The 14,286-nt window shown below is 34.7% G+C and overlaps 1 protein-coding gene across 4 annotated transcripts in view; it reads right to left on the bottom strand.

Moving 5' to 3' along the window:
- The window catches only part of LOC150099984 (tubulin monoglutamylase TTLL4-like), a 548,120-nt gene that overhangs the window by 95,205 nt on the left and 438,629 nt on the right, over nt 1-14,286 (bottom strand). For all 4 annotated transcript variants that reach the window (XM_090402675.1, XM_090402676.1, XM_090402677.1 and 1 more), the window contains exon 15: nt 1,912-2,026. In XM_090402675.1, coding sequence (XP_090258801.1) covers nt 1,912-2,026 — 115 coding nt within the window. The remainder of the gene's footprint in view (nt 1-1,911; nt 2,027-14,286) is intronic.

Raw genomic sequence — 14,286 nt, 5'->3', positions numbered from 1 at the left:
CACATTTGTTTTTCATGCAGTTAAACACAATCACAGTTTCGAATCTATGGATTGTACGTCCTCTATTTTAACAAAAATTCTTGAATAACAAATTTTCATGTGCACAAACGAAGTGCAAGGCTATTATTACCAATGTCTTATCACTATACGTAAAAAGTGAAATATTGGAAGATCTGAGGAATGTAATATATTGTTGCATATCCATAGATGCATCTAATGATATCGATCTTAAGATTGTACCTATCAATGTGAGGTATTTCACTGTTGATAAAGGGATTTCAACTGAAATATTCGAATTTTCTAGCCTTCCTGGAGAAACTTCTGATCTAATTTGTGATTACATTTTAAATGCTGCCCAAAAATACAACATTACTGATAAAATAATAAGCATTTCAGCAGATAATACCAACACAAATTTTGGTGGATTAAAAAGGAAAGGTAAAATTAATGTTTTTACTAAATTACAAAACAAATTAAACAGAAAATTAATAGGTGTTGGTTGTGCAGCTCACATTATACATAATGCTGTACAAACTGCTGCTGATATCTTACCAATAGATATTCAAACAATTTTGGGTAAAGTTTTCCAGCATTTTCACCAATTCACTGTCAGAGTCGAAAGTCTGAAATCATTTTGTGATTTTGTAGAAACTAAATAAAAGACTATTTTAGGTCATAGCAAAACACTATGGCTTTCACTGCAGCCATGTTTAATTCGTTTTATTGAAATGTATGATGGGCTTAAATGCTATTTCTTGTCTCAAGATAAATGTCCAACTATTTTGAATATGTTTTTCAGTGATAAGAAGTCTTTGATTTATCTTCTATTTTTAAAAAATCAGATGAAAATGTTTTCTGAGGCAATCTAGCGAATCGAAAGAGAATATGCTATGGGTTGTGAGGTAAAAAAACAGATAGACATTCTTATTAAGAAAATTTTATTGCGTGAAAATGAGAAGTATTTACCCAGTGAAGTGAAAATCGAAATGAAAAATCTTTGTGAAGAAGGTTTAATGACTGAATCATCATTTAGAGACAACATCTCCAATTTCTACTTCACTGCAATTCAATATATTCAAGAATGGACTCAAAATCAGTTTAGTGTATTTACTAAAATGGAATGGGCTTGCTTGAACACACCTGTATCTTGGGAAAATTTAATGGAATGTGTCAAAGAAATTAAGACCATCTTACCAAATTTCAACTTAAATGAAGAGAACTTATTTGATGAGTACGGCCATGTGAAAATGTATGCAACTGAGTATAAAATTAATGAATGGAATAATGCCAGCTGTAAACTTGAGGATAGGTGAAAAGAAATCTTTGATCATTTTAAAAAGGAACAAATTACTTACAGTGAAATAGCTTCAATTATAAGTTTTTGTTTGACCTTACCAGAATCAAACGCTTCTATTGAACAAATTTTTTCATTGACAAATGAAAGGAATCGCTTGCAACTGGACACAGTTAAATCTATCATACTTGTTAAAACCCATTACAGAAACATGTCATGTTCAGAGTTTTTTGATATAATATCTAAGAATCGACAACTCTTGCACAAAATCCATTCTTCAACCAAATATAATAATAATTCTGCAAGTAGCAGTAAAATAGGACAGGCAATGACCAGCTGTAATGTACAAAAAGAGGCAGAATAAGGAAGAGAGGAGGTATATATTAAAAATCAATTATAAATTTGTTATTATTTTTTTTTTAATTTTTAAATTAAATTAAATTAATTTATTTTTAATATAATTTCAAATATTATGCATCTACACAATATGCTTTTCATTGGGTGAAAGAAACCAACAGAAGGGATCAGCTACATCTAACTTTCAAGTCTCTCTCTCTCTCTCACATACACACAAAATATATTCAAATATTATATAATGTATTAATGAAATTACTCACTTCGGTATTTGGATTTTGCATGTAGGTGATGTGTTTTGCCTTTTCATTGGGTGAAAGAAACCAACGATGTAGAGCCCTGTTCATGCACAGATTTTGAATTTCTTCAGAAGTAAAGCTGGAAAATTCAATAATAATAAATAACAATTGTAATTTCTACTTTTATATATATACTTATCAACTCTCAGTCAAGAAATGTTGCATGACCTATAACACATCAATGTCATGTGCAAGTGAAATCTGAATATAAACAAAAGGAAATTTGTTTTAAAAGGAAAATTGGGTGCAATCAACTCCCTTATGGCTACAGAAAGAAGAGTAGCCCTAACAGAACCCTATAGAAACACATTATTCACAATATCTATCATACTTCTCTTTGAATTCATTCAAAGCACTCACAACCATCTCTGAAACCCATTCCATCCATTCATGACCCTCCAAGTAAAGAACAGTCTTTGCTATGTTTTTTACTTTACTACTGTTGCTAACCACACTCATACAATTTCCAGGGTGTGACCTCTTGTTCTCTTCCTTCTTGCAGTGTAGTGAAAAAAAAATCTTGCGTCAATACTATAAAACCCTTTAATAACTTATATGCTTTTATCGTGTTCCCTCTTTTTCATATAGTTTTTGAAGCCCACAGACTTTCAATCTATTCTCATAGGTGAGTACCATTCCTTATAGACCGTTCACAATTGTCATCACTCACCTATGGATCCTTCCACTACTTCTTGAATTATTTCCATGTAATTGAGGTAATCAGATCTGCTTGCAGTAGTCCATATGTGGCCTTATTAAAGCTATGTAAAGGTAGAAAAATAACTATACCTGCTTGTCAGCTTGTTCTTCAATAGGTTCAAAGAAAATACTTTGCACTGATTATTTTTTTGTGAATTGTTTCTTAATTATATCAATTTTAAGACTATGATTAAAACAATGCACATATATTAAATACGAATGAAAATACGAAATTAAAAGAGCTTCTTTCTGTATCTATTTATCTATATATTTATTTAATCAAAGTTTACTTAGATTTATGCTATTTTAGTTGTGTATAAAGTTAAATTAATATTTTGTATTTTACTGATCCGTGAGGAGCATGGGATAGGTTCTCTAATTTTTGTTTATTTCCTGAAATTATTTGTCTTACTTAGGCAAGAAAACTGACCTTACCCGAAGCTCCGGTTCACCCTACAGATGTTCAATACAGTTGATATCAGGATTCTGTGGAGGCCAGTCATGTGTGGTGCCGTTCATGTCTACAAACCATGCAGATACAGCGGCAGCCTTACAACAAGGTGCACTGTCTTGCTGAAGAAGACAATGGTCAGTTCCAGAGAAATGTCACAAAGTAGGAAGCATTGCACGGTCCGGAGTGGTCAGATACCTCTCAGATTTCATTGTTCATGGCACCACAAATGGAGGTCCAAAGCCAAACCATGAAAAACAGGACCATAACAACACACAGTCACCTCCAAGTTTCATAGTTAGGGTTATGCATTTCTGGTAAGAGACGTTCACGGGGCGCATCCACACCCATCCATCTGCTGGGTAGAGGGTATAGTGTGATTTGCTGTTCCATAACACTTTCCAAGTTTCCATGTCCCACTGTACATGCTCTTTGCCCCCACTTAAGGCAATGCTGTATGTTGGTTCAGGTAATGTTCAGGCTTGCATATTGCAGTCCTACCATGGAAACCCATGTTGTGAACCTCGGTTCTGAATGTTTTTGTGCAGATTCATATTCAGTCAATGCCTGGAAGTTTGCATTCGATGTGTCAGCCAACGAATGATGGTTTTTACATATTGTCCTTCATAGTACTCTATGGCCATGTTCAGTGAGTGTGGCAGGTCTTCCACTGTAGGTGGCACTTGCAGTTGACTCCTTATGTTTCCATCTCAGCATGGTATCACTAATTATTGACCTGGGATGGCCAAATATGCCAACAATTTGCCAAACAGATAGGCCTGCAACATTGCATACTATCACACTGCCTTTTTCAAACTCCATCAGTTCCCTTCTTACAGCCATTTTACCTGGACACATTTGCACTGGGACTTGGAAGTATCATATTTTTCCAATTAATATCAGCTACAAACACATGAATTACATGCCATGATGCATCTTGCTCAAGAGGTTTTTTTGTTGACTTCTTTCCAAGCAGTGTGTGCGTATGTGTTATTCTTAATGGCACTTACAGCTGTAAGTGCCATTAAGAATAATACACACGCAGATAAACCTACCCACTGTAAACAGCCAAGGTAACAATTGAACAAGACAGAAGGTACATTTGGTTTCGATCAGCACATGAGACTCAACCTTCGCGAACTTCTTCATAAGTGCTCCAATCTCTTCAATAGTGAATTAATTGATAGTAATGAAATTTTTAATGCTGTACATCATTAAAAATTTCAACTCCTCCTTTCCCAGAGAAGACCAATGCCAAAAGGTCAACCTTATTTTTGGTTGATGTTACCATCGTGCCACTTGAACACAAGAGAGCTGAAAGCATAAGACAGAAATTTAGTATTGCTTTTCTCCTCTTCCCTGGAAGAGAAGACCAGTGGCAAAAATTTATCCTTATTTTGGTTGCAGTTTAACATGGTGCCATCTGGACATGAGAACTGAAAGCAAGTTGTATCCATTAGATTTAAGTGAGAAACGAGAGAACTGACTGCTCTTTGTTGGACGAAAGCAAGTCTTCTGCATTTGGACCTTTCAAATTGATTTGAATTTTCCAATTTATATATGCAGATAACCCTCGTATAACGCGGTGCTTATACAACGCGGTCTACAAATTGTAGTAACCCTTGTTGAATGCGGTACTTGTACAACGTAGTTTCAATATAAGATGGTCTACAAACTATAGTAACCCTTCATTAAATTTGCATCTGCCAGTATTGCGCATGTAGTTATTAGTAGCGAATTTATATTAGGGGAAATACCTTTAGCATGCATGTACGTCAATTGTTTACCATATAAAGTATTTATTGTTGAAAATTGTTTTTGTTTTCTGCCAAGAAAGCACATTAAAAATCATAAGTGTGTTAACCTCAAGCTGAGCACTCCATTTTTTGGTGAGTTACATACAATGTGTAATCCTTTTTTTATATAAAAAAAATATTTTTATAGTAATAGTCACTTTTGTGATATATGCGTTTGTTAATAGGGATAAACCCACCCACTGTAAATAGCCAAGGTAACAATTGAACAAGTCAGAAGATACATTTGGTTTCGATCAGCACATGGAGACTCAACCTTCGCGAACTTCTTCATAAGTGCTCCAATCTCTTCAATAGTGAATTAATTGATGGGGAAATGGATTTAAATGAGGAGGAACTGGTACAATTAATAGATGACGTCGAACCAAATGGCAGGAAAAGTTCTGCCAAAGATTCTGATTGTGATCAATCTGTTAAAGAATTCAGATTGGACTTGGCAACAAAGTTATTTTATGGATAATGATCTCCCAATGGAGCACTCCAGAAAATTCACGAGATAATTGGATATTTGTTTAGCTCCGTATTATGAACTTAATAAAAAATTGCAGCATAGTAGTAAGCAAGGTCTTATTACTGACTTCTTGATAACTAAACCAGTCAAAGTATGCAATGAGAATTATACAAATGATGTTCAAGAGATTTCAAGTGATGATGACGTCCAGCCACTTGTAAATAAAGAACATCGACGAAATGTTAGTTTTGAAGAGAGTGATGATGATTAAAATATACAATTTATAATTTTATACTATGTATTTGTTTCATAGTTTATATGTTTTCTTAACTTACATGAATTACCTGAATTAAATAAAAATATATTTTTGTTAGATATGTCATTGTTTATATAATCTTAAAAAAAAAAAAGATTTCTGACCTAACCCTACTTTTTCTATGTGATCTGAGTCTCACATAACGCAATTTATATAACACGGCATTCTTATGGAACCTAACATCTGCATTATACGAGGGTTACCTGTATATATATATATATGTGTTAAAGATACCAAGTTATTTTAAATATAAACCTGGTTTTTTACTCCATTTCCCAAGTAAACAGACAAGTCAGTCAAGTTTGCACCTGCAAATGTTGCAAATCTAGCTGACCCTGCACGTAGTGCAAGTCCAAGGCAACTATTGGTAAAGGTAGAATAAGCTCTGATCACTATTCTTAATATTTACCCTTAATGCAAAGCACATCTCCTGGAGGAGATGTATGATGCTATGTATTAAAAGCAAGGGGCCACTACCCAGATAAGCTCTGTATTACTTAAAACTTAGTATTTCTTAGCCTGGCTCTCACTGATGAGACCTCAATAAAGGTCAAAACCGATCTGGGTAGTGGCCCCCTTGCCTTTAATACATAGCATCATAAATCTCCTCCAGGAGATGTGCTTTGCATTAAGGGTAAATATTAAGAATAGTGATCAGAGCCTATCACTATTCTTAATATTTACTTATTAGAGCTTATCACTATTCTTAATATTTACTTATTAGAGCTTATCACTATTCTCTACCTTTACCATGAGTTGCCTTGGACTTGCACTATGTGCAGGGTCAGATAAACTTGCAACACTTGCAGGCGCAAACTTGACTGACTTGTATGTTTGCTTACTTGGGAAATGGAGTAAAAAACCAGGTTTATATTTACCCAAAGTAAAAAACTTTCTACATATATATATATTAAGGCTTTTGATTTGGGGTCAATTACTGGAAGGAGATCTCCATATCATCTTTTGGGAATGCTGAGAAGAGATTGGGACTTTGACCTAATGTGCAATCCTCACTTTTACATGGTGTACCCCATTAGTAGGTATCTATTGGGTACTGAACAAATAATAGGCAGGAAATTTGGGACTTAGCCAACCAAGTTGTACTCTCTACTGACTTAAACCAGAAATGCATATGATGGTACAATATGATGATATTTCATACCAGCTGGGAGCGTCGCCTGGTTAAACAAGGTCCCTGCTGTTTTCATCAGGGAACCAACCAGAGTGAACAGTGAAAAGTGTCAGCTACTGGAACAAGCTCCAACTCAACATTTAGAAGAAGAAGAAGAAATCAGACATCAGAAGTATTGAAGATAGGAACCATCAATAAAAGGAATATTAATGGTTTCTATCTTAGAAGAACTAAAGAACTATCTTCAATACAGAAGAACTAAAGAACTATCTTCAATACAGAAGAACTAAAGAACTATCTTCAATACAGAAGAACTAAAAAAGTACCACATGGACATAACTGGCATTAAGAAGACAAAAACAGGTGATATTATTAAATAATAAGATGTTATTTCCATGCAATAATGATCAAGGAAAGAAAGGAGTTGCGATGGTATTCAACACCAAACATGAAGATAAACTTCATTTTTGGTGTTGAATGCCATTGCAATAGTAGAGTTATGTGCAAACTTCAAAATGGACAATGAAACTTATTTGTGCCTATAGTCCCGGTGACTCATTAGAACAGGCAGCTGACCTAAAGAAAATGGAAAAAGTAGTCCTTATTAGAGATCTGAACAGCAGAGGGGGAAATGAATCCCACCAAACATATAAGAACATTTTGGGAAAATTTGGAGAAAAGGACAAAGCCAATAATAATAGTAAGTATTTATACTGGAATTCTGCTTAGGATACAGACTAGCCATTAAATTTATGTTGAAACACCATGTTTCAACATAAAGATATAGACAAGTTCACATGGAGAGAAGACACAAGAAATAAGACAAACCTCATTGACTATGTCATTGTTGATGGATATCTTCATGCTTGTTCAGGATGCAAGAGTGTACAGAGGATTTGAAATTGAAAGTGACCATTAGTTAGTACTAAGCAGGATAAAAAAGATATCACATTGTAAAGAATAGTATATATAAAAAAGCTACACTTTTCCGACGAGCTCCTAAGACGACACCTAGTAGAAACAGCTCGCACCCCATTACTCCCACCACTAATCTTGATTGATCACATCCTATCCTTCTACTATCCCTTAAAAAATATTCTGTCATCCTCCTTTTTTTCCCCAAAGAATTTATAGTCCATCCTTGGAAACTTGGTATTTAATTCATATCCCTTTGTTTTGAAAGTTTATTTTTCACTTGGTTAGAGTATAATAAATTTAGTTTAATCCTTTATCCAAGTGTGAGCAAACAAAGTTTGCGCCTGAAAGTATCTTCAGGACTGGGTTAAGGTGGTACAATACCAGGGCAACTCATTGCAAAGGTGGAGCAAGCTACCAACATTCCTATCTCAGTATCTCCTATAATGCAAAACACATCTCCTTGCAGATATGTCTAACGTTATGCATTAAGGGAAGGGCCACTACCCAGACTAGTTTCGACCTTTATTGAGGTCTCTTCAGTGGGAGAAAAAGCAGTCAAAAACTTGAAATGTGAAAAGGAAACTGGAATAGATATTTGACCAGAAATGCATAAGCATGGAGATATATAAGTTTTACAGCGGCTACATTGCATAATTCAAAGGGTCTGGTCAGAAGTTCGAATTCCCGATGACTGGAGTAGAGCTCTCAGAGTAACCACTGGTAAAAAAGAGAATAAAGCAAAATGTGAGAATTATAGAGGAATTTCTCCATTGGGTGTTCCAAGTAAAATTCATACAAGTATAAAAATATACTTGAAAAAGAGGTTGAGAAAGATTGTGGAAGAGAAACCCATCTTGTTCTTGGAGAAGAGTAATCTGGGTTCAAACCAAATAGAAGTTGTCAAGATCAGATTTTCATTTTAAGACTTTCGCTTTAAGTTGAGAATCTGTGGGAATATGACAAGGATCTGTACTTAAGTTTTGTAAATCTAGAAAAGCTTTTTAAAATACTTAAACTGTATGGGGTGAATGGAACATTATACAGAGCAATATATAGTCTATATTTAAGTTGTCAGTCAGCAGTTAGAATTGAAGTAAATACAGGAAGATGGTTTGATGTAAAAACAAGGGAGAGACAAGGATGCACATTATCTCCACTCTTATTCATCATCTATATGGATCACATTATGAAAGAAAGTGGCATAGTCTTGATATTAGAATTGGAGATGTCAAACTTTGCTCTTTGCTTTATGCAGATGATGTTTCCATTTAAATTATACATATTTTTGATCATAAAATGTTAAAAAATATAAGACTTATAAACTGACCATAGATTTTAAATTCGTACGTACGTATGTTCGTACAATATTGCCTACCAGTTTCGCTAGAAACTGACTAGCTTTCTCAAGCTTGCACAGTACAAAAAAATGATAAATGCAAAAAAAGGTTTAAGAATACAAAAACCGTTAGTACCTGTTAGGTAGCTAAGGTAACACATGAATTGCAACTTTCTACAAGTATCATGATCAAGTGTTACATGCAAACGCGTAATACGATTAATCGCGTACTATAGTTCTGTTGAACTGAGAGAATTAATTAGATTTTTCCAAGTATCGTTCAGTATGGCCCCTTGATTTCTGTTTAGGTTGCTGCCTGTACGTAGCATTACTGCCGTAAATAATCGATGTCTGTAATCATCATCTACATAGGGCACAGAGCTGTTATCCCAGTCCATAGTGTGATTCGAAGTTGAAAAGTGATGTGCTAAACTGGAGATGATCGTCCTGTTGTGATTTACATCACCAACATGTTCTTTCTGTCTTATTTCCAGGCTTCTCGAAGTTTGTCCAATGTAGGAAAGACTGCACATGCATGGAATATTATACACACCTGGATATTTATAAAATGGAACACTGTCCTTAGGAGATCTTAGAACCTGTCTGATGCTAGTAGTTGGTTTAAATACAACCCTCTTGTTATGGGCTTTTAACAATCTCACAATTTTGGTGGAAACTGAACCCATAAAGGGGATGACTGCTGTTGAAATTTGCTGAGAGACTGTTCTTTCTTGTTGGAGGTTATCTTTGTATAGAAATTTGTTGATGATGTTTCGAGGATAACCATTTTGTGATAGTGTTATAGCGATTTGGGACAGTTCAGGCTGAACTTCTTCATCGTTGGAGATAAAGTTTCTGACTCGATTTCTCAACATGTGGATGATGCTCTGTTTATGTGACCTATGATGGTTTGAAGAGTAATGTAGATATCGTCCAGTGTCCGTAGGTTTTTTGTAAATGGACAGTTTGAAATTGTTACCTTGTCTTTTAACTAGGTATGTTCAAGAAGTGTAGTTGTTCGTTGTTTTCTGCTTCTAGAGTAAATTTGATTTTATTGTGGAGAGAGTTGATTCTATTGACAAACATATGTAGGTTTTCCATGTTGTCCTGCCATATGATGAAGATATCATCCACATATCTCCACCATATTGAAAGATCAGGAGTAATGTTGGTGAAGATTTCATTTTCAAATTTCTCCATGAAAAGGTCTGCACATGGTGGTGACAGAGGGCTGCCCATGGCTAGGCCTTCTAATTGTTGTTAACTTTGAAGAAATTTGAATTGCAGGCAGTGCTTGAACATCTTTGTAATATCAGCAGGAAAGAGATTTTTGATAATGTTCATGACTTCTTCTACTGGTACATTCGTGAATAAGGATACTACGTTTAGACTGGCCATTATGTCTGTTTGTGTTATCTTCACATTTTTGAGTTTGTCAACAAATTGTTGAGAATTTTTTATGTAGGATTCTGTTTGTCTGATTTTACCCTTAAGTAAGTTAGCTAGGAACTTAGCCAATAGGTAAGTGGGGAAGGACCTGCCATCCACAATTGGATGAAGTGGCACTTCTTCCTTATGCATTTTAGGCGCACCATACAGTCTAAAAAGAAATGGGATATGAGGATTTAAGCTTTCTTTTTAGTTCTTCAGGCCAAGTATTCATATTACGGATCAGGAAGTTAATCTCATTATTGTTCTTCATGGTAGGATCTATGTTGAGAACTTTGTACGTGGAATTGTCTGATAGTAAGTCGTTTATCTTCTTGAAATAGTCTTTTGAGTTTAGGATGACAGTGGCATTCCCCTTGTCCGCTTTAGTTATTATTATTTCTTTGTTCTTCCTCAAGTTCCGAATAGCTTTCCTATCATATGGAGTGGTATTAAGTTTTGGTTGTTTTGCTGTTGCTAGGATAATCGTGCTTTGGAGTCTAATATTGTTGGCTAGAGCTTCTGGTAGTGGGTAGAGACTTTTTTCAATTCCACACATAAAGTCCATTTTAGGAATGTAATTTGGAGTGATTGAAAAGTTAAAACCTTTCTTTAGGATATCTGATTCATGTTTGGAAAGACAGTGATTCGACATGTTGAAAATCACTTTGTTATCTGGGAGGCCTTTGTGTGTCTGGTATTTTTTCTTATGAAGTTCTTCAAATTTTCTAATTTGTTTGACTTTATTTAACTAGAAAGTTTTTTCGTAGCTCTCTTCTTTGTAGACAAGGTAACAATTACAAACTGTCCATTTACAAAAAACCTACGGACACTGAACGATATCTACATTACTCTTCAAACCATCATAGGTCACATAAACAGAGCATCATCCACATGTTGAGAAATCGAGTCAGAAACTTTATCTCCGACGATGAAGAAGTTCAGACATAACTGTCCCAAATCGCTATAACACTATCGCAAAATGGTTATCCTCGAAACATCATCGACAAATTTCTATACAAAGATAACCTCCAACAAGAAAGAACAGTCTCCCAGCAAATTTCAACAACAGTCATCCCCTTTATGGGTTCAATTTTCACTAAAATTGCAAGATTGTTAAAAGCCCATAACATGAGGGTTGTATTTAAACCAACTACTAGCATCAGACAAGTTCTAAGATCTCCTAAGGACAGTGTTCCATTTTATAAATATCCAGGTATGTATAATACTCCATGCACGTACGGTCTTTCCTACATTGGACAAACTTCGAGAAGGCTGGAAATAAGACAGAAAGAACAGTTGGCGATGTAAATCACAACAGGACGATCACCTTCGGTTTAGCACATCACTTTTCAACTTCGAACCATAGACTAGGATAACAGCTCTATGCCCTATGTAGATGATGATTACAGACATCGATTATTCAAAGCAGCAGCAGTAGTGCTATGTACAGGCAGCAACCTAAACAGAAATCAAGGGGCCATACTGAACAATACTTGGAAAAATCTAATTAATTCTCTCAGTGCAACAGAACTACAGTACGCGAATAATCATATTACGTGTTTGCATGTAACGCATGTTCATAATCTTGGTAGAAAGTTACAATTCATACAGACATGTCACGTGAACATGTTACCTTAGCTATCTAACAGGTACTAATGTTTTTTGTATTCTTAACCCTTTTTTTTTTGCATTTATCATTTTTTTTGTACTGTGCAAGCCTTGAGAAAGCTAGTCAGTTGCTAGCGAAACTGGTAGGCATTATTGTACGAACATATGTACGAATTGAAAATCTATGGTCAGTTTATCAATAAGTCTTATATTTTTTTGATGATGTTCCATACCTAGTGCAAGTCTCCAAGACTCTTTAACAAAAATGAATAAAAGCTGTAACAAATTTGGTATGAGAATCACAATAAAAAGCCTAAAACTATGAAAATAGGTGGGAGCATAGAAACTTCAGATGCATTCTGAATGGAGATCCTATAAAACAAGTAAAATATTTCAGCTATTTAGGCACAGTTTTTAGTGAAGATGCCAGATTATATAATAGGAAATAGACAACAGAATAGGTAAAGCTGGTATAGTGGGCAGTCAGCTGAATAAATTTATATGGAATAAGAGAGAAATTAGCCAAAAATCTAGTAAAATACAAGACAGTGTTCACGATAGTTTAAGTTATGGATATGAGAGGTATGTTAGAAATAAAGCACTTGAATAAAGGCATATATCAGGATTACGAAAAAAATCAGGAGTAAACTGATGGTATCAATGGCACAGGTTCAAATCATATTAAAAAGGACCTTGACATTATCAGTATTCAAGAATGTGTCAGCAGAGCTAATCTAAAGTGATACGGCCACTTAAATAAAATGGATGAAGAAAGGTTAGCAAAACAGGTATTTGATGGCAAGATTTGGCAGGAAAGAGATCCAGAGGAAAACCAAGATCTAGATCAGTGGTTCTCAACCTTTTTTTTGCCTGAAACCCCCTTTCAACTATTTGTATTGGCTGGTTCCCCTGCTCAATTTTACACTAGGTTAATGACTCAATAAGATAATTATAATATATTATTAGGAAAACCTAAATTACCATTAACATATCTAAACTGATAGTTAATTAAAAATTAATGACTTTGATACAAATAATTTTTTCTCAAAAAAGATGTAAACTTACTGTATTTAATACGCCAATCATTAATGGCAACCCTGAGCCAGATGATATCCTGCTAAGTTTTCAATATCAGGTTCAATATTTGACAAATGAAGTCTCAAGTCTCTCCGTTCACTTATTTGCAGTCTATTTCACTACTTAGTTAGCATTGCAACACAACACTGAATCCTTTCTTGACCAAGTATGAAGAAAGAAAAGCAATGAGCAGTAATTTTATTTCTTGCCAAAGCTGAGGATACTTGCATTGCATGTTTGGCCAGAATCTTTCATACCGATGCTGTTGAAATTGTACTTGAGATTCAAAATAATTTTTTAAGTCAATAAATTCTTCACACAAATATGGATGAACAGAAGTGGCATCAGAAAGAAATGGATATATGACCCAATCAGGTATTTTAAACTCATCAAAGCCTTTGACTCTGATTATCAAGTCTTCTTTAGGTGTCAGAAGAGAGGAACAATAACAATCCACATCTGCATCTAATATTAAATCATTATCTACTATTTGTAGACTTGGGAACTGCAGAAAATCTTGTCTTGCAATGCTTTGCTTGTAGAATGTTAATTTGCTGATAAAAGCATTTTATAATTCCCTCTGCTTAATAAGATTCATGTCTCTTCCCTGCAATTTGATGTTAACCTCATTTAATTTGGTGAAAATATCGGAAAGATATGAGATGTCAACCTTTTCCTTTTTTAGAACATTACACGTTTTCATCATGTGAATTAAGAAATTCCAAAACAGTATCGCAGAGATCATTAAAGCATTGCAAACCCCATTTGAGAGCCATTTAATTTCAGTGTGAAGCAAAAGAAGTTCAAATTCTTCTTCGTTTTTATGGCAAAGTTCCCGAAAAATACGGGTATTCACTGACTGGGCTTTTATTTTATTCAATGCTTTAATAACATCGTCCAAAGTCTTATGTAGTCTACCACTAGGATGTTTTGTAGGTAACTGCTGTCTATGAAGAAATACAGTGAATTGTACAGATATTTGGAACTGCTTCTTTTAAATGCACTATAAATCCATGGTGATGACCAATCATAACTGGTGCTCCATCAGTTGCCCACGCAATAATATTTGTGAGAGGAATGACACATTAAAAAAGTCTTTAGCAACC

Source organism: Typopeltis vanoorti, chromosome 13 (assembly GCF_054136105.1).
Source record: "Typopeltis vanoorti isolate ZY-2024b chromosome 13, IOZ_Tvanoo_1.0, whole genome shotgun sequence".
NCBI classification, from domain to species: domain Eukaryota; kingdom Metazoa; phylum Arthropoda; class Arachnida; order Uropygi; family Thelyphonidae; genus Typopeltis; species Typopeltis vanoorti.
Note: the sequence above shows the minus strand (reverse complement) of the source record. Positions and strands in the feature narration are given on the sequence as shown.